The following is a 19,195-nucleotide window of genomic DNA, read 5'->3' as shown; positions in this document are numbered from 1 at the left end:
AACATATTACGAACATCTAAAAAGTTATTTGGCAGTTCAAAAGCGATGGAAGCAATTTAAATGCCATAGGTTGGACAAAGTAAATCAGAATCTAAAAGATTAACCATAATATACAAAATGTGATGAAAGGTGTCTAATTTTATTTTGCCCCTCTTGGTGGAATTTAAAAATGGAAAACTTACGTGTTTGAGTAATTAAAACACACACACAGAAGACAGTAGAGAAAGCTGCTACTTAAATATTGTTTTACCACCTTTTAGATGTCTTTTTTTTGGTTCCAATACTATTAAAAAGTAACCATTCTGTGACATTTAGCAAGTAAAATACATTTCAGTTTGTATGTATTCTCAGTGGGACATCAGTGCAAAGTCACTGTGCTTCAGAGTTCTAACCATTCACTGTAAAACTGTGATCACCCATGTGAAGAAATGAAACTCTAAAATGTTTAATGATTGATCAAACACATCATTTTACTATACAAAGAGCTTAATCCACCAAATTAAATTTAGGGACAGAAATTTTTTATTAAACTGATTAATAATTTTTTTGCTTATCTATTGAAATGTACTTTTTCCCCTCCTCCATAAAACACACGGACAAGTTTCCTTTAAGGTTTGTATTTTTTCTTCAGTATTCATCCAAACACGTTTACATAAAAGGTGATAAGAAAAACTTGCTTTTCCCTTTATGTATACCTAATTTGGAAAATAAAACCTTAAGTAAAATCTGAAAGAAAATAAAAATTGAAGCCATTATTTAATGATGACTATACAGTAGGTAAGAGGCACAAATTCCCAGGTGAATTTTAATTTTGTTTCCTCTAAGACAAGTCATTCAGAAATGAAAGGCAAATGAGGTTCCTTTAAGTACACAATTTGTAAATGTGGAAACAGTAATATTTGTCATGATTACTTTATATTCTCTCTTAAGAGTGGCTCTAAAAGTAGCCTGACGATTCATACAACTAGCTAAGCAAACCAAACTTTATAAACATGACGAATTTTTAAGTTTCTGGCACTGAAATCCTGGGTTTGGATACGGACAAGTATGCTCTATTTGACTTAACATCATTTGGGTACCTTGGCTTTTGATGCTGTATTTTGATGTTCAAGCAGAAAGCACATGACTTAATTTTATGCAATAAGCTGACCTAAGTGTAGAAAACTTACAGAGATGAAGGAAATTCCAAGTCATATATGTGTACATAAATGGCTTTGTAAAATACATATATACAGCCGTTAAAAGTTATATAGGGACAATGCAATTTAAAACCCTTCATCTCCAACTTACAGATTGCCAAATCTAATCCTCTTATTCTTTTTCAATGATGATATAACTTATTTGCTTTAAAAGTAAAACCTCTAGATTGTATTAAGGATGTTACACTGTAGTAAGGATAATATACTAATATCAATCTGGAAGGTAAAATAAACATGTAACAAATATTAAGATCAGATGATTCGAATAGATTCAGCTCTATGAAATTTCATTTTATATTTGATAATAAAGTTTTACTTCTGCCCAGGATCATTTTTACTTCAGCATGAGTGTTCTGCTAACTAGAATTTAATTTACTTTTATTGAGTTTCCAAATTTGGAAGCATTGTGATCCAAAATATATACCTACGCCTTAAAAAAAATGAAAAGTCAAGAGATATCAGGATAGGCATAGGCTTTTTTTTTTTTTTTAAAGCAATTTCACTTTCCAATCCATTTTTTCTCCAGTATTTCACTTTTATCCCTCATAATTTCATAGTAAATTATCCAGATTATGTCTTCTGGACTAACCAGTGATGGAACCTAAATCTCAAACGCTATTTTGAAGAAGTGTAGAGTAAATAATTTTGGTAATCTGCAAAACGGCTGCATGCAGTGTGTACTGTATGATAACAGCACCGAACCCTTTATAAAATCCAAGCACTCCTTCCTCCTGCCTTATGGTATTGATACAGTCTCTCATTCCCTCATACTGTGTGTTAATTGGAAGCACTTCATAGCCAAGGTCTGTGTTGTCAATTATTGTGCGTGTTCCTTGAATGTGAAGGCGGTGCAAAACTGTTTCCAGTGGGTAAAGGATAACATCAGAACAAAGACTGGCAGCAAAGTTAGCAATAAGTTCTGGAAAATAAGCATCCAGCATACTCTGCACAGGGCTAGTGCTCTCACCTAGGTGGCTATTATAAGTCTTTCTCTTTAGAATCAGTAGGACAAACTTCTGAATAACTGAACTAATGATGTAATGAAGAACTCCATGAAGCACCGTAGGGAAGATCAAGGAAAGAAGCGGAAGAAGTCGTTTGCTATGAGGCACTCCCATGCCTATCACTCTTCCAATTCCTTCTTTAACACATTCCAAAATGCCAGCATTATCTCGAATTATCTCACTCTGAAATAAAAATGATGAAATAAGTAAAACTTAACATTTTCTTATTTTGCCACACAACAGGGACTCTATCCAGGTTTCTTCTAAATCCTACTTTACTGACTAAAGAGGGAAAACAACAATGGTTTTCAGACTTCAGCTGTCACTAGGCATTAGATTTTCCTTTTTTTCTTAAAATCTCATAAAACAGATAGCAGCGAAGTTGAGAGCTATTGCTATTGGTGTAGGGAGACCGAGGAGATGTGGAGGTAGACACACCTGGTTTCCCCATCTCAAGAAGCTCCTTAGAACTTGTTTGGAAAAGCAACAACTACCTGATGCCTAAGGAGGCACTATAGTGCTTAGAGTTCTTAAACATGGGTTTAAATCCTGCCTCCATTACTTACTGGTTATGTAACCATTGGTAAGTTACTTAATTTCTCCTAAGTGTCAGCTTACTATTTAAAAAAAAACGGAAATTAGTACTACCTACCTTTAATGCACAGAGTTGTTGTATTAAATAAAAAAAGGCCTGGCACCCAATGGGCACTCAATAAATGTTAACCTTATCATTTGCAATGTCTACCTTTTTACAATTTTGGGGATATGAATAAGAAAGTTTGTGATACAGATTATACAGGTATGGGTAGGGAGAAAAGAAACAGCTAAAAGGCTACTTTTGCTGCAGCAATGATTTATTTGATAAATCTAAATAAATGTTTAGCAGTTAAGGAAGGTAAGTTGAAAAGGTAAAGTGAAGTCATTAAAACCTTGATTTAATACCATGCTGAGAAGTCTAAAATTGATCTTCGGGAATATGAATCAATATGAATCCTTAATCAGCAAAAGGACATAAGCATCGCAACCTAAGAACACCAATCTTACATGAGTACATAGAATGGACTTTTAAAATGCAGAAACCAGAACAAGGGTTCTTAATGATGAAATAGATCATTAGGAAGTTCATATTGAAGGGCTTCAGTAGATGTTCTTCAGGAGATCTATTTACAAATGTGTATTTTTCAAGAGAAACAATGTTCTCAAGGAGATCTGAGCTCCCCAGAAGGGCAAAGAATCACCGAGCATCAAGCAGGAAGAAAGAATATAATATAATAAGCTGAGTATATGGTAAAGAAGGGATGAGAATGGTGGGGAGAAACAGACAAATCTTAGGTACTTGTTGAAGTTAGAACTAAGAAGGCATGAGGACTGATTAGTTATGAAGGATGAAAGAAATGTAAACACCAAAAACAAAACTTAAAGTTTTAAGTTTTTAGAGTGAAAACAATATTGCCATTAATTGAAAGGGAAAAGAGGTCCTAAAGGAAGCTAATTTTCAGAGGGATTAAGATTGTTTTTATAAGTTGAGTTTGAGGTGAAAGATTTAGTTCACATAAATATCAGAGTCAAAATGATTCATGTGAGTAAATGAGTCCCTTCAGGAATAGTGAGTACAGGATAAAAAACAGAGGGTCAAAAATTGAGACTTAGGGTACAATAAAAGAATGGTATAGTAAAGAGGCTACTGAATGAAGACAATGTTCAAGAGAGTAGAAATCTAAGAAGGAAAAAAAAAAAAGAGTTCTAGAAAAGCAGACAAAAGGATTCAAAAGGAGAGTGAGCAGGTAGAACCTGTAGCAGGAAACACAAGGGTAGATACTGGATCAAAAAGAAAAAAAAAAAACATACACAGAAAAAACTGTATCCCATAGTAAGCTGGGCATTTACATAAATAACTCATGTAATTTTTATAGCTCAGTTATTAAAACACTGTTCCCATTTTATGGATGAGAACATTAAGAAAATTACAAAGGTTAAGAAATTTGTCTAAAGCAGCAGATCTAATTTAAGCAGAGAAATGTGATTCTGATAAGGGTCTTTCTTAAGCTAAAACTTGTTTTCCCCCAATAAATCAAGCAGCTTCATTGTTTTTCCTTAAGTAACTACTTTCCTGCTCTTTTTTTCCTTATCTTTAGGATATCTCATAGAGTGATAATTCTGTAAATTGTATAGTGTCATAAAAAGGTTATATCAATTATTAAACACAATGCCAAATGTAAAAGGGAAAGGAAAGAATTATTTGAGTCACGAGACATTAACTTCAGTTAACAGAAATTAGTTCTAACAACAACAACAACAATCAAAGTTAATGATGGGGCCAGAAAAAATGAAGTGGAAAAGAGTAATTAGAAAAGGGAAGGCTGATCTAGTGGGGTTTTTACAGAGAAGGGGTACTTGCACATAATTAAGTAAAAATATGCTGGAGGGTCTGATGTTGGAAATAGAAGACAGATGTACAATAGTTCACCAGCTAAAACTACCCTCACCTTACAGTTTTAAGTGTAGGAAGGGTCTGACACTTAATTCAATGTACTTGAAGCGCCACCTTGTGGTTAGAAATGGTAAAACAAGCAAACAAAATTTGAAACACTAGCTGGAAATTGCTTTAGCTTTGTAGTACTTACCACGTCATTAGTATCAAATGTTCATGAATGTATATATTTAAAAAGAATGTTGTTAGTAAACTAACTACTGGGACAACCTTCTGCTTGTTAAAATGACTGTCTATCATGTTATGCTCAGCTAATTATTTACTATCCTATCTTAAGACGTCACCATCTGAATTGTACGTAGGGCCTTAAAAAGTTAATATAGATTCTTTGTATTCAGAACAAGTCATAGGCTGGGTTCTGAGATATATGAATGAAGAGTACAGTTGCCTATGGGAAGGATGAAAATAATTAAAACTAGAAATGTGACTTAAGTTTGTAATGGAAATATACACACCAGCCATGTGTGATTTATGTGTGGTATCTGTGAAAGAAACATTTTAAAAGGACACTGTGTTAAAATGTTCTGCTAAACAATAAGACATACACAATATATTAAATATTCCAAAAAATATATTTAATTAAAAAAAGGACAATAAAAATACAGCTTACCTGTACTGTTTCAATTAGACTTGCTGAATAAAACGGCATTGCCACTATATAAGTTAGGCTGTAGAAATTAAAACAAATTTATTAGTAGACTGAAATAAGATACTTATACTAAATTTTTAACATATTCAAGCCAGAATGATTTTTTTAAGGTTTTCAACTATTAATATCTATGGTCCAAAGATATTAACTTCAGAGATCTGTAACACAGGATGCTTTATTCAACAGAAATGAAAAAAATCAAATATTAATAATAACACAAAGGACAGCCTGCAAAGAAAATAGATTTCGCTTTAATAAACCAATGAAATGCAGGCCCATTTATGATTCATTGTACATCTACCTGCACATAGCTAATGCAGTTATAAATTTAATACTTAAAACTTAGTTTGAGGGATTCATTCTATAGTTTGCCTTTTTAGTGATATTTGAATAAGTATACTTTTCTGCTATTATCCTATTATCATTATCTATTCCCAGAATTCCCATCCAGCAGAACTAAGCCAGCCTTCAATGGTGAGTGAAGTCCCCTGTTATTATTAAAAAACAATATTGCACAGCTTTGCAAAGTTGTTTCCTATCACCAATATTTAGACATAGTAATATTACAACTTTGCAAGCCTGCAAAATATAGTTATTTAAAATAGTATCAAGGTGGGACTTACCTAACCCTTATGGGCCAGGTCCTGGCAAGTAGTAGTTTTCAAGGTGAATGGAACATCACTAAGTAATAATGTGCTAGAATGTCCCATTGAGGGAGCCAGCAAGCTGGGGAATTTCCAATTCACAATCTTCAAAAAAAAATTAAAAAGTGAAGAATAAAATTCTAATCTACAAAAATGGGTTATTGTTATAAAATCACTAAGTGCCTTTAGGACTACATTTTAATATTACTAAGGTTTTCGGGGTTTGCTCATTACCATACAAATAAATTTGTGTCTCTGATCAATAACAAAATAATAATAATCATTTTCTTGGAAATTTGGGTTAAATAAATTGAAGATCTTTGCTACCTAAGAACACACAAAAATATTAGGCTGTGATTCCAGCTTTTCAATAGTAAGATCTATTTTAAAGATGATATGTATGTCAGGATTTATTCCTAAACTCTGTTACTTGTCCTTTGAAGTTCTAGTCCTACAAACATTTTACTGCTCTAATTTCCTTCAATATATTTAATAAGATGTTTTTTTCCAGTTCTACTACTGTAAAAGTTAATGTAAATTTCCAATTAAAATACCATTTTTTGATACTTACGATTTCAGTAGAAGGTGTTCTCCTATTTGTTTAGGATTCCATTTGTGTAAAATCTCTCTAAAAGATAAATTTAAATAAAACAAAAAGCCATGTTATTGAAAACCATTTTGAATTAGCCCAATTATCAAAAAGGTTGCCAATTTTTTTTTTAATTTGTAGGAGAAATATATTCTAATAATGAACATTTCCCTTTTCTGGGATCATAGTATAGAACAACTATGGTGATTTGGAGAGAAAGAAAAAACATACAAGGTGTTTTGTGTGCGCTGACAGAAGGGGCTGACAGAGGAGGAAGAGCTACAGCTTACTATAAAAATGAACATGATGAAAAATTAAAGGAACACATATAAAAATGATAGGTTAAAAAAAAGAGAATGGATGGGCAAAGGAAAGGGAAACAAGGCACAGGATAGAAAAAAAGGCTTTACAAAGTACATAAGAAAGAGAATTTTAAAACAAAACAAAATTAAGTAACTATAATATAGAATGACACATTACATTTGTGTAATACCTAATTTCCAAAGTGCCTTGTTACAAGGACATTAATTTTGTGACCACTATTATGTCCTATTATCTTTTTGAGCACCTACTATATGCCAGGCACTGTGTAAAGTGCTTTGCATGAATTATTTCTAATCTTTACAATGACTCTATTATCCCTATCTCATAGCTGAGGAAATAGGATCAGAGAGGGTTTATAACTTACCCAAAGCCATACAACTAGCTAGTGTGGAACTGGGTTCTAAACTCTGGGCTACACTCTCTGCCTGCACTGCCTCTCATCCCATTTGATACAAGAAGGAATCCTGTGATACAAGCAGAGCAAGTATCACTGCATTTGTTTTACTGATGAGAAAAATGAGGGTTGAAAAGATCACAGGGACATGTTCAAAGGAAACAGGCAAAATGCCATTTCTGGAACCAAGGTCTAGAACTGTGCTTTCTGCTATTTAGGTTATCTTTGGAAACCAGGAAAAAACAAAGAGAGGCAAGCTGAAATAGAACAAAAGGGAAAAAAGTTCTACCATGAGAAAAGTCAAAAAGGAGAGAAGACTAAGGAGAATAAAAGGGAAAATAAGAAGATAGAAAAAAAATGGAAAGGTAGAGGGAATAGAGACGAAACAGAAAGGGAAGTGCAAAACAAAGATGACACTTGCTGCCACCAGCCTCCCTGGGGGAATTGGCACTCATTCTAGCAGGGCTACAGCAAGAACCTTGAAAAATGTTTTCTATTTGAAATGAATGAATATGAAAACCAAAAGACTATAAAGGAATAAATATATTTTATATTAAAAAGGTGAAGAAAATTAAAATAAAGTGACTAATAAGGTAAGTGCCCTAAAAACAAACTCAGTACAATTATAGCATGGGTAGTATGTAAACCTTCCTACACTTTTCCAAGAGACTGAAATGTATGCAGAGACTTTTTCAACAATAGAATGATCACCCCTGATTTCTAAGACCTTAGAGAGCCTTCTGGGCCAAATTCTGATTAAATTATTACTACGATACTTATTTGACCTGGACAACACAGAAAATGTAGCTGAAATGATATTCAAGAATTAAGCTGAAAATGTAAAAAACAGATTAGGCCTCCCATCTTACAATTACTTATGATCATAAAACAAAATATGCTGTATACTTTGTAAATCATCTTGGTGCTGCTATTACTCATGGCCTCAGAAAGTATTACCACAGGTTATTATGACATTTATTTTAAGCATAAAACTGTCACAAACAGATGAGTCTGTGACCTGTATTTCTGTAAAGATTGGGCTACTTCCCCTTTAAATACAATTCTAATTCCTACTGCCAATTCTAAAGATCATAAAGATAAAAGAAGAGAAAGGGAGATGTAGAACCAAGTATTAAAAAAATTTTTTGAGACTCTTCTTTGTATCTGTTCTCTACTACTTTATAAAATGGATAAAACTTCCTTCCACACTTTCCCCTGAGGTGATTTCTTCTACTCTGACGCTTCAACTGCTACTTTTATGCCACTACACTGAAAGCTATGCCTCTGCTTCAGATTTTCTCTAAGACACTGATCCACGGTTCCCACCACCTATTAGACGTGTCCCCGTAGGTATTTTGCAAGAATCTCCTCAAACTTCATTTACTGAAAGTTAAATTTCTTATGTTCTCCCCTACTCCAACTTTTTCATGAATTCTCCATTTGGGGTAATGTTTTGCAATCTAGAAATCTCAGTTACTGCTGACAACTCATTTTCTCATACCCCCATTCTCAAGCTAACATAAGCTATCATCAACTATACTTCAGAAATGTCTATCCAGCTCATCTTTTTCTGTTCTGTTCCATAGTTCAGAACCTTCTCAGTATGGTCTAGATTACTCTCCACATGTCTGTCTATAGCAGTCAATTTTTTTTTTACAATGCCACTTGAGTATATCCTTGATCAAAACACCTCTATATTAAAGAAAGAAACAAAAAAGAAACCTTAGACTACCAAACTCATATAGAATAAAACCTTACAAAGGCACAATCACACTTTAATCTAACACTTCACAGGGGTAGGGAACCTGCGGCCTTCTGATTTCAAGATTGTTCTTTTTTAAGCACCAAAGGAGGCAAGAAAAGATTCATCTTTTTCTGCTGCACCCCTTTTAATAAAATGTTTTGTTCTTTAAAATTTGGATCCAGTCAAACGGCCGCACTCAAGGATCCAGAAGGACACATGTGGCCCCAAGGCTGCAGATTCCCCACCCCTGTGTGGGTTACCTCTTCTTGGAACGATTACCTTCTCTGCCAAGTCAATTCTTATTCATAATTCAAGATCGAGCTCAGATTTCAGTTATTTTTCTGAAATCTTTGTCAGTAACTCCAGACAAAGTGTCCCCTGAACTCTGAAAGGGGTTTAATTATAGCACAAATCACCCCGTGTAACTTGCTTACATGTGTCTCCTTCATCAAACTGAATACTTAAAGAACAGGGATGGCTCACATACTCGTACTTGCTCCTTAGTTGGCAGTTGCTGGCACATAGCAGTAGCAGCTGAAAGATATCCCAGTAGATACTAGACCAAGAAGAATTTTCTTTATCACATACTAATTCAGTAAGATATGATTAATTAATTTTATACTGTTTCTTTTTTTAGCCACTTAAGTTTTCAGATTCAAAGTATTTCAGAAACTATATTTTATTAAAAATTAATATAAATATTGAAGAAATGCCAAAAAGGTACCTTGGCAAAGGTGTGAATTCACTAATTATGCCTTCCGCTCCAAGTGTGACTCCCTGGACAATAAATGTACTTCCCATTCCTTTCCATAGGGCTCTTGGTCCCTAAAATGAATAAAATTTAGTGTTATTTCTATTAATACCTCAATATAAAACAAAAGGTCTTAACAAAACTTGATATTGAATTAAATACCCCTAATGATTAATTTAATTTTTTAAGTAACTCTAATGTCTGTATATTCAACTCCCTACTAGGACTGTCCTTTGGACAATACGGAGGTATCTTAAAATTTACATATCCCTAACTTAACCCAATGATACCCACTCAAACCACACCAATTCTTTCCTTCTCTGCTGTATTTCCTATCTTCCTAGATAGCAGCTTCATCATCCTAGTGTTCAAATAGTATGTACAGAGAACACTTTTCTCTCACTCTTTCTATTTAATTAATCATCAAGTTCTATTAATTCTACTCCCTTAGTATCATACAAATCCATGCTCTTTTCTCCATCTTTACACCATTTACTTTATGTTAATTTGACTACAACAGTTCCACCATCTCTAGTCTTGCCCCTTTACATGATACCACGTGATATTCCTATTCCTATTTATCTATGTTATTAATAAATAACACATAGACATGGTACAACTGAAAAGGAGAGGCAATAGGGTATCAGGTGAAAAGTTTGCCTCCTTTGCATCCCAGTCCCTTAGCAGTAGTTTCTTATTTATCCTCTGGACATTACGCATGCACATACAAGTATATCTCTGAGCGTACGTACAGTTATAGCAATGTTTTGTTCATTTTTAACAGGTGGTACTATCTTGAACCACAAAAAATACTCCAGAGATCATTCCATATCAGTACGTACAGTACACATCTTATTTTTAAAGGCTATGTGGTGTTTTACCATATAAATATACCAAAATTATTTTACTGGTACCCTCTTGATGGATATTTAATCATTTCCAATCTCATTATTATATACAATGCCAAAATGACATCCCTGCATATACATTTTTGCATATATATGTGCGTATCTATGTGGGATAAGTTCCTAGAAGTGAAATTAGTAGTCAGAGAATATGTAAATTTTAAATTTTGAAAGATATTTGCCAAACAACCCAAGTTTGTTCAAAATACTTTGGTCACCGCTAAAACATCTTCAATGGTACTCTTATAGCTTTTAAGATCAGGTATGCAGCTTTCAGAAGGCACTTTATGATCTAGATCTTACTTACCTCTCTAGCTACCTTTTCATCTTTCTCTTACTCTTCAACCCCTGCTCCAAGTTCCCATTGTACTGCTTTAAATCCATTCCCAAACATTACAGTCCCTCCTTCTCTTCTGTCTTTGCATATCTACTTAAAACACCTTTTCTCTACCCTCATGATGAAAAGGTAAGACTTCTTGATAGTAAGTGTAAAACTCAGGTGTCCCTTTTCCCAAAGTTTTTCCTAGCCATAACCCTGTGCCCAATCCCAATTCTGACAAGGCATCTCTCTTCTGTACTCTGATAGCATTCTGTACTTCTAACAGTGTACTTTTCTTACTGCACCACAATCTTCTGTTTAAGTTTTTGTCTCCCTGACTAAACTATAAGCCTCTTGATAGCAGAGACATCTTCTTACCTGTTGCTGTGTTCTTAGAGCTTAGCATAGCTATTTATAGTTTTGCTAAATTAACTAAGTGAAATTTTGGAAGAATCAAAAAGATATTATGCTACATTAGTTTTATTACAACAATTAAGATGTTTTTAATAAACAAATTAAAATCATTCTTGCTTTAATTATTACTAAGTCCAATGATACATATGATATATACCTGTAATAGAATCTACAGACTGATTCTCACCTGAGTTTTGTTGAAGCTGTACATGATATTGATGACTGTAAATGGAGTGAGATGATAATGCCGAGCATGGTAATTAACCTGTAGAAAAGGTATTCATATTGTTTTGTCCAAAGAACAAGGCCATGAAAGATATACAGTGGAATTGTAGCATAAACAAAAGTTCAATTCTAAAGTCAATATAAATTATACATAAGCAAAATTACTTTTGAAAGTGCTTTAAGTAACCTATTAAAAGTACAGTATATATGGTTATATAAATATAATCTGAAGACCAATGCATAATATACACAGTAATGTAGACTACATTAGTCAAGAGGATCTTGTTGTTTGATATTTGTGTTGCCCTAAACAATTGAATTACATCTCCCAACTCATGCTCATTTTAGCCAAGCATTTTCAAACTATAGGGTGCAATCAATTGATAAATTATGGTATCAATTAAAGGGGATCAAAACAATATTTATTGTGTGAAATAATAAAAAAGAAAATATTAGAACAATCACACATTCTAATGTATTATTTCATAAAACATTTCTAAATAATACATTTGTTATCTATGTATATATACACTGGATCACAATATAATATTACAATGTAAAATATATATCTGAAATACACTGTTCTGGGGCATGTACACTGTCAATGTTATTTAAATGGTTATTTATCTATACATACTTATTTTTTGATGCTGAGCATAAACAAACTAAATTGTAATGATTTATATTGTTTTGAACTCTTAACACCAAACAAAAAATTACTTTGCAAAGAAGAGAAGTTACATTACAGCAGAGTTTGTCACAGTGTAGTCCACTGGCCCCTGAGGGGCCCATTACCCTTTTAGGGGATCAAAAAATTCAAAATTGTTTTCTTAATTATACTAAGGCAACATGTGCCTTTTTCATTATGTTGACACTTTCACTAATGGTGCAAAAGTTATGGTGGATAAAACTGCTAGCTCCTTAGCACAAATCAATGTAGTAGGCATCAAACTATATTTCTGTGATTATTGTATTTTCCATCTCACTAATAGGAAGGAGAAAAGCAACCTTCATGTAAGAATACCCTTGATGAAGCAGTAAAAAATGTTAATTTTATGAAACCTTGACCTCTGAGTACACATCATCTAATTAACATCCTGTGTATTGCATAATGAAGTAAGATGGCTGCTATGAAGAAAGCATTTGAATTAGCATGATGGAATTGCAAGCTGATCTAGCCACTTTTTTCATGGAACATCATTTCTGCTTGAGGAACTCAATGACAGACTATAGCTACTCATACTTGGAAATGAGATGCTCTTAAAAATGAACAAAGTGAGCTTGTTGATTTTTAAAAAAATGACTATTGTCAATGATAAATTTGAATTTTCAAGTAAAAATCAGAATTTTGGAAAATCTATATTCACCATCAAGAGCTACCAATACTTAAAGACTTTTCTCGTGAGATCAGTAGTGTTTTTAATAAAGATGATTTTTTGACATTTTCTAATCAAATTCCTTAACATCTGGCAGATCTATACTCAGTGAATCATTATTTTTCAAATAACCATGCACAATGATACAGAATCATGCATGGGTAAAATATCCATTCAAGATGCAGTACAGATTAATGGACAAAGTATAAAAAGTTAATTAATATAGTTTCAGATTTCACATTGTAAATAACCTTTAAAAAACTACCACTTAGTGAGTTTTGCTGTAATTTCAAAGAATGCTCACAATTATCTGGAAAAGACATAAAACACTCCTGTTTTCAACTACATATGTATACAAGGCTGGACTTTCTTGTTTCTTTCCAAAACAACATTTTGCAACGGATTGACTGCAGAAGCTGTCTCTTTTTATGCCAGACATTAAAGACATTTGCAAAAATGTAAAATAGTTATTTTTCATAAGAATGTCATTCATCTTAATATCTAATGAGTTTATTACTTTAATGAATTGCACTGACAATTAAAATTTTAATTTCTGATATGGTAAATATCAACAGATATGACCCACAGAAACCAAAGTTGTTTGGGAGCTTCAGTAATTTTTAAGACTTTAAAGAGGTTTTGAGACCAAAAAGTTTGAGAACTAATAAAGATTTTGGAACATCTCACATGGAATAATGGTTACAGAGTTTCATGTCATTTATCTGAGTTCTGCACTTCAAATCAAGGTTACAATTATTGTTTCAGAAGGTCACAGAAATTACATTTACCTGACACTGGCGGCGTAGAACAATGCAAGGATGGGCCAGTACATTTTCTGTGAAGAGACTATATAAAAATAATTTATGTATATATGTGTCTGTACAGAGACAAATTTAGTTTATAACATATATGTATCATGAAATTATTCCTGTCTAAAGAATCATGCATTATTTCATGTTTTCCATTCTTAAAAGACATAAATGGATTATTTTAAATATCTAGACATGTTTGCAAATGATTCCACCAAAAACAAATTCAGTATGGGAAGAAAAGAAACTAGATCTGTAAACTAGTAAATAAGAGAAACAATACCAAATAATCTTATCTATAAAGATGAAATTAGATCTCTGTATGTTTGATGTGGGAAATAGCATATTTAATGGCATCACTGTCATTTAACTTCTGTTTCTTTCAGAAAATATCCTATGAACAAAGTTTCTATCAGCAGAGCCACTTGTTTCTCATGAATTCTATTCTAAAAATTTTGGTTTTGATGTACTTTGCACTTAAGTTTATAAGATTTTTAATAATCATGTTAATTGGCTATTTTAAGTATCAAATATTTCGTTTGAGAATATTCCCCACAAAATAATTATAGCTATGGGTTTATGCTCTAAGAGTGACACACACAGGCACACATACATTCACATATATTAATACTCTATCAAATGAACAAAAGCTTTAAATGTAAACAGGGAGGTTAAAAAATAACTCTAGCAGAAAGCAGAATGGAAAACTGATTTTATTTATACTGACATTAACATCCTCAGGTTTAATTATGCAAATAAGCTCTTTTCTCTTGGTTAAAATGTTTAAAAGATGATAGTCATTGCGGCATGAAATGTAAGCCTTGTGAAATTTCAATGTTTTTGAAACTGGTATTCACTCAAGATCACAATAATCAAAACTAAAGGCTTTTTTTAAACAAAATGATCATTAGAGATAAAAAAAAAAAAAAAAAAAAAAAAAGTGCTGATGACCAAAGGCTGATTATAAGCAAAATCTAGACTCTGTGCTGCTAAATATCTTGTTAGCATTCAAATGTTTAGACTGAAGGCTCAATGCACAATTACTTTTTGGCCTGAGGAGGTAGGTAAGATCAATTAGATTTTATTCTTTGGATAGATCCATGGAAGTTGTTATAATATTTATTACAAAATTACTTTGTGTTTATAAAATTGAATGACTAGTCTCTACTCTTTCTAGAAAAAAAATCAAGTTACAGATTTTAAATAATGATTTTTCTGCAAAATATTATTCAATATTTAACCTGCTGTTTCAAAGAAACAATCTAAGGAAGCAATACTAATCATTTCATGTTATAAATTAAAGAAGAAAACTAAATAAAAACTTTAAAAAAATCTTTAGATAAAACATTACCTTGCAAGTCCAATACCAAATCCAGCAAATCTATTCAACTGTTCTAAAATAAAAGGAATAAGATTACTCATAACCAATATTTATGATTACTGTAAAAACAAAAATAATTATTTTCCTTTATTAACATGTTGTTCAGTTAAACCTCAAAGTCAAGGTCAATGGGCACAGAGAGCTCATTTAAATGAATGAAGGAAAAAAAATAAAAGATAAATAAATGAATGAAGGACTCTGCTGGGGCTTGTGGCAAGTGGCAAGGCTTAGATCTCTTAAAGGCACAACTCTCTTTAGCTCCAACTCATTGCTGCCATAGGGGACTGTGGGCCAAGGGTTTCTAAGTTGTGATTTCTCAAAAAAGATATTCTCATTTTTATGTAAAATCTTCTAAGTATTGGCCAGCTATTTCAAAAAGTGTTGAAACATTGTATGAGCCAAATCAAACAAGTATGCAGATAGAACCTAAGGGCTACCAGTTTTCAATTTCTGATTGAAATCAGAAAAAAATTTTTCTATAGATGGCCCTGACTGAAATTTACACCAACTTTACCTCCCTTGCTATAAACCTAGTTATTCCCTGTTATTGATAGAGACCACCTTGTTAAACCAATAGTTGCTTTAATTTGACAGAGTACTTAGGGTAACCCAAATGGGTAGCTACAACTCTCTTCTTCCCCATCTCCTCAAGTTTTAAATAGTTTGATAGTAGCTATTGAATTAATAGGGATAGGTTATGGATATATATGTGCTATTGACACTTCTGATAGCATTTCTGTAATGTTACTGGAAAAGTTCACAGCTGAAAACATCCCTATGCATATGTCAAAAGAGAAAAGCCTTTCTCCTTGACTAAGGAACTCAAAGTCATAATGGTGAACTACCACAATCCCAGGAGACTAGACAATTAATTAACTAGAATTTTAACTTTAATATTTACAAGGAACCATTCTTTCTCTTACCCCTCATCTCTTTCAAATGAAGCAATGCCCCCACTATTCCCTTTTCAGTCATAACAAAGCCATGCAAGCATGTTCCTGGGAAACCCATGTGGTTCACCTTGGACAAATGTACAAGCTAAATAGAAAGTTCTTTTGCTCAGTTAAGTCTTTCCTTTTTTCAACTTTTGCCCTTTTTGTGTGCATAGATCATTCCCAAATATAAACAGAAAATGCCACCGACATTTTCTGGATGGTGTTAGGAAAGTTTACTGTTCTAACTGTGTAAGTCTCTCAGGAGTTTATCCTCATTGCAAACTTACATTCATCCACCTGTTAAGGACTACAAAATAAATCCCTGGTTTTGTTAACGAGTGCCTCCTCATTATAACCATCAAAGCATTAACTTATGAAAAGGTGAAAACATAAACTTTACTGCCTAAGAAAGTAACTCTGTAGCAATTGTATATGCATTTTGAATTATTTAATTCATAACGTATAAAACCTTTCCAATATTCTTCTAGGACCAGCATGACACGATGGAAAGAAAACTCGTTAAGAGTCAAAAAGCTAATTGTATAACATTGGATAAACTATTGATCCTCCTTCATATCTTCATTTGCTCACTAGATAATCCTTAAAGTCTATTTCTCTCAATTAATGCAAATCAAACATTATTGTAATTCCAAGTCAAAATTGAGGAAATGAGAATAAAGCAGAGTCTATAATATATTTAATAATATAATTAATTATTCTAACAATTCCTGGAGAATGGAAAGAGGCAGCCCTTAATTTACATTTTATGAATAAAAGGATTTTGAAAATATGAATATTTTATGAATAAAAAGGATCATGCAGTGTTGCAATTAAAACACAGTCTTCCAACATCCTATTGAGAATAATTATGCTTTGACTCCAAAGTCTTATATTGAAATTGTATCAGTGTTTCTAATTCTTAAGTGTAGTTTCCAGGTCAGAAGAAGGAAAACAGAAGGAAAAATTAGAGAGAGGAAATTTCTAGACTGGGTATCTAAAAATCAGACGGATACAACTCCTGTGATCAAAAAGGAAGGAAACTAATTTCTTTTAGCCTACTTACTATCTGTCCTATACTGTACTAGGCATTACTCACAATTCGTCTTAATACTTGCAAAAAAAAAAAAAAAACCTATCAGTTATTCTACACATCTAAAAGATGAGAAAACTGAGGGCTCACAGAGGTTAAGAAAGTCGTTCAGTTTATGAGTGGCAAGGCCAAATTTGAACCCAAATCTGCCTATGCCAAAAGTTTCTCTTTCCAGTACACAAAGCTACAAATAAATTAATTAACTAAATCTAGAAAATACAGCTGCCTGAATTAGGTAATGGTAAATAATCCAGCCTCCTTCTTCCGTGACTCAGGCCATGGATTCAGACGCCAAAACACCTAAAAATTCCTATTATGCACCCCATAGCTAAGGCAGATGTCTTTTTTGGAGGCGATCCCATAGCATAGGTTTGCGTGAGGAAGGGGGAGGAGGCCCGCTTCAGGGGCAGAGGACGAAAGGAGGGCAGAGGGTGTGGCGCACGACAGGCTGAGAAGGGACCGGAGGCGGGACCCTCCGCGCGGCTTCTGGGTCTGCAAGGCACGAGCCGAGGCTCCGGCACCCCACCCACCCCTGCCTCAGTCCCCACAACCCTCACCACTGCTCTGCCCCTGCACGCTGCCGCCGCCGCCGCCGCCGCTGGAAAAGGGTTCCTCCGCGGGGCCTTCGTACGGGGTGGAGGTGGAGGGCACTCCGTAGGGCGGGCTCTTCTCGCCCCAGTGCAGGTTGCGGCTGCCGGGGATGTCTGGGGGAGTCGTCACCCAGTGGCCCAGGTCCGACCCGGAGCTGAAGGACCTTGCTGGGAAAGCGCCGCCAAAACCCTGCTCGTCCCGGGCACCACCCCTGTAGCCCAAGCCATCAAACCCGTCGGGGCGCCGCGGATGCATCGCAGCCAGGGCAGGATGACGCGAGCCCACCCGGAGCCCACCAACACCCGGGCCACGGCGACCTAAGGCCACACAGCTTCCCCCTCTCTGACGCCGCGGCAGCCGCGTCTGGGGGATTCTGACAACCGGAAGTCACATTGGAAACACGGAAGTTCTGTGGATCATGTGACCATAGCCTCTTCCGGCGACTGTTATAGGCGCAGTTGCTAGGGAGACGCCACAGGAACCTAGGGCCATCTCTTAAAACTTTGCTGTGGTTAGTCAGGAGGTGGGAATACGGTTATAGGGTACCGAAGAGATTCCAGAAAGGGAATTGATGTAGGAATGCGGAGCGGATGGGAGGAGGTCAAATAGATGCTTCTTCGAGAGAGTTTAGAACGCGCGAGTGGAGCTGACCCACTGAGGACACTGCTAGGAATGATCCGCCCCACTCCGACTTCCCAGACCTAATGTTCCCTTGGTACCTCGCCTGTCTTAAGGGAGCTTGTAGAGGTTAGTGTTGTGGGTTGTTAGTGACGTTCCGTTCAGCCTTGTCTTCTGCACTTAGGGTTTTGGATAGAATTATTGAGAGATCTGGTTCCGCCCAGTGAACCCAAAGGTACTACGGACCACCAGAGCAAGCATTAAAAAAGTTCAAGTGAACGTCGGCGAGAAAGAAACCCACGCACATTAATACAAACGGCTCCCCTGGAGTTAAGAATTAAGTATTTTACTTTTCTAAGGCTGCAAAGCGACTATAGTTTTCTATCGTATTTTTCTGAGCGTTTCTAAATCCCTCAGAGTATTGAAATGCCAACGATATCGTTCAAAATCGGGACCCCTAAAACATTGAACTCAGAGGATTTCTGCAGAGAGTCCGCTACTACCTGTTTTCATTAGCTCCATGGGCTTTTAGGGCAGAGTCTCTCTTCCTAGATCTGACAGAGGCTTCCATGGGTTCTTCCTGTGTCCCTTCTTCCCTACCGAACGCTCAGGATTCTGAGGGCTTTCAGAAAAGAACCCTAGTATACTGTTCTCAAGCTTCTAGACGCGAACCTTGATTTAAAGTGATAATTGACTTTGAGCGAATTGACACTCTTAAATCAAAGTGGGTTGTGATGTGACTT

The 19,195-nt window shown here is 34.7% G+C and overlaps 1 protein-coding gene across 3 annotated transcripts; it reads right to left on the bottom strand.

The window, feature by feature from the left end:
* Window positions 1-1,017: 1,017 nt before the first annotated feature.
* SLC25A46 (solute carrier family 25 member 46) lies at window positions 1,018-18,965 on the bottom strand. 3 transcript variants are annotated; one of them, XM_069492120.1, is made up of 8 exons: window positions 18,956-18,965; window positions 15,189-15,231; window positions 13,817-13,874; window positions 11,615-11,692; window positions 9,763-9,863; window positions 6,559-6,615; window positions 5,305-5,362; window positions 1,018-2,386 (listed from the first exon to the last, which is right to left on the bottom strand). In XM_069492120.1, exons 1-8 carry the CDS (start codon window positions 18,963-18,965, stop codon window positions 1,808-1,810), a joined length of 984 nt encoding a protein of 327 aa, XP_069348221.1. In that variant the 3' UTR covers window positions 1,018-1,807. The 3 variants fall into 3 exon arrangements, with proteins under 3 accessions (XP_069348221.1, XP_069348219.1, XP_069348220.1); XM_069492118.1 differs by lacking the exon at window positions 18,956-18,965 and adding an exon at window positions 17,801-18,188; XM_069492119.1 differs by lacking the exon at window positions 18,956-18,965 and adding an exon at window positions 17,801-18,188 and having other exon boundaries at window positions 1,018-2,143.
* Window positions 18,966-19,195: the final 230 nt, after the last annotated feature.

Source organism: Eulemur rufifrons, chromosome 17 (genome assembly GCF_041146395.1).
Source record: "Eulemur rufifrons isolate Redbay chromosome 17, OSU_ERuf_1, whole genome shotgun sequence".
Lineage (NCBI taxonomy): Eukaryota > Metazoa > Chordata > Mammalia > Primates > Lemuridae > Eulemur > Eulemur rufifrons.
Note: the sequence above shows the minus strand (reverse complement) of the source record. Positions and strands in the feature narration are given on the sequence as shown.

What these genes read in the sequence shown, in the direction of transcription:
- SLC25A46 (XM_069492118.1), bottom strand. Translation starts at nt 18,089, where the DNA reads ATGCATCCGCGGCGCCCCGACGGGTTTGATGGCTTGGGCTACAGGGGT. An exon ending in TTCTACGCCGCCAGTGTCAG is followed by an intron (nt 11,693 to 13,816) that starts GTAAATGTAATT and finishes CCTTTTCTACAG; the next exon opens with GTTAATTACCATGCTCGGCA. An exon ending in GAACACCTTCTACTGAAATC is followed by an intron (nt 5,363 to 6,558) that starts GTAAGTATCAAA and finishes TAATTTCTACAG; the next exon opens with CCTAACTTATATAGTGGCAA.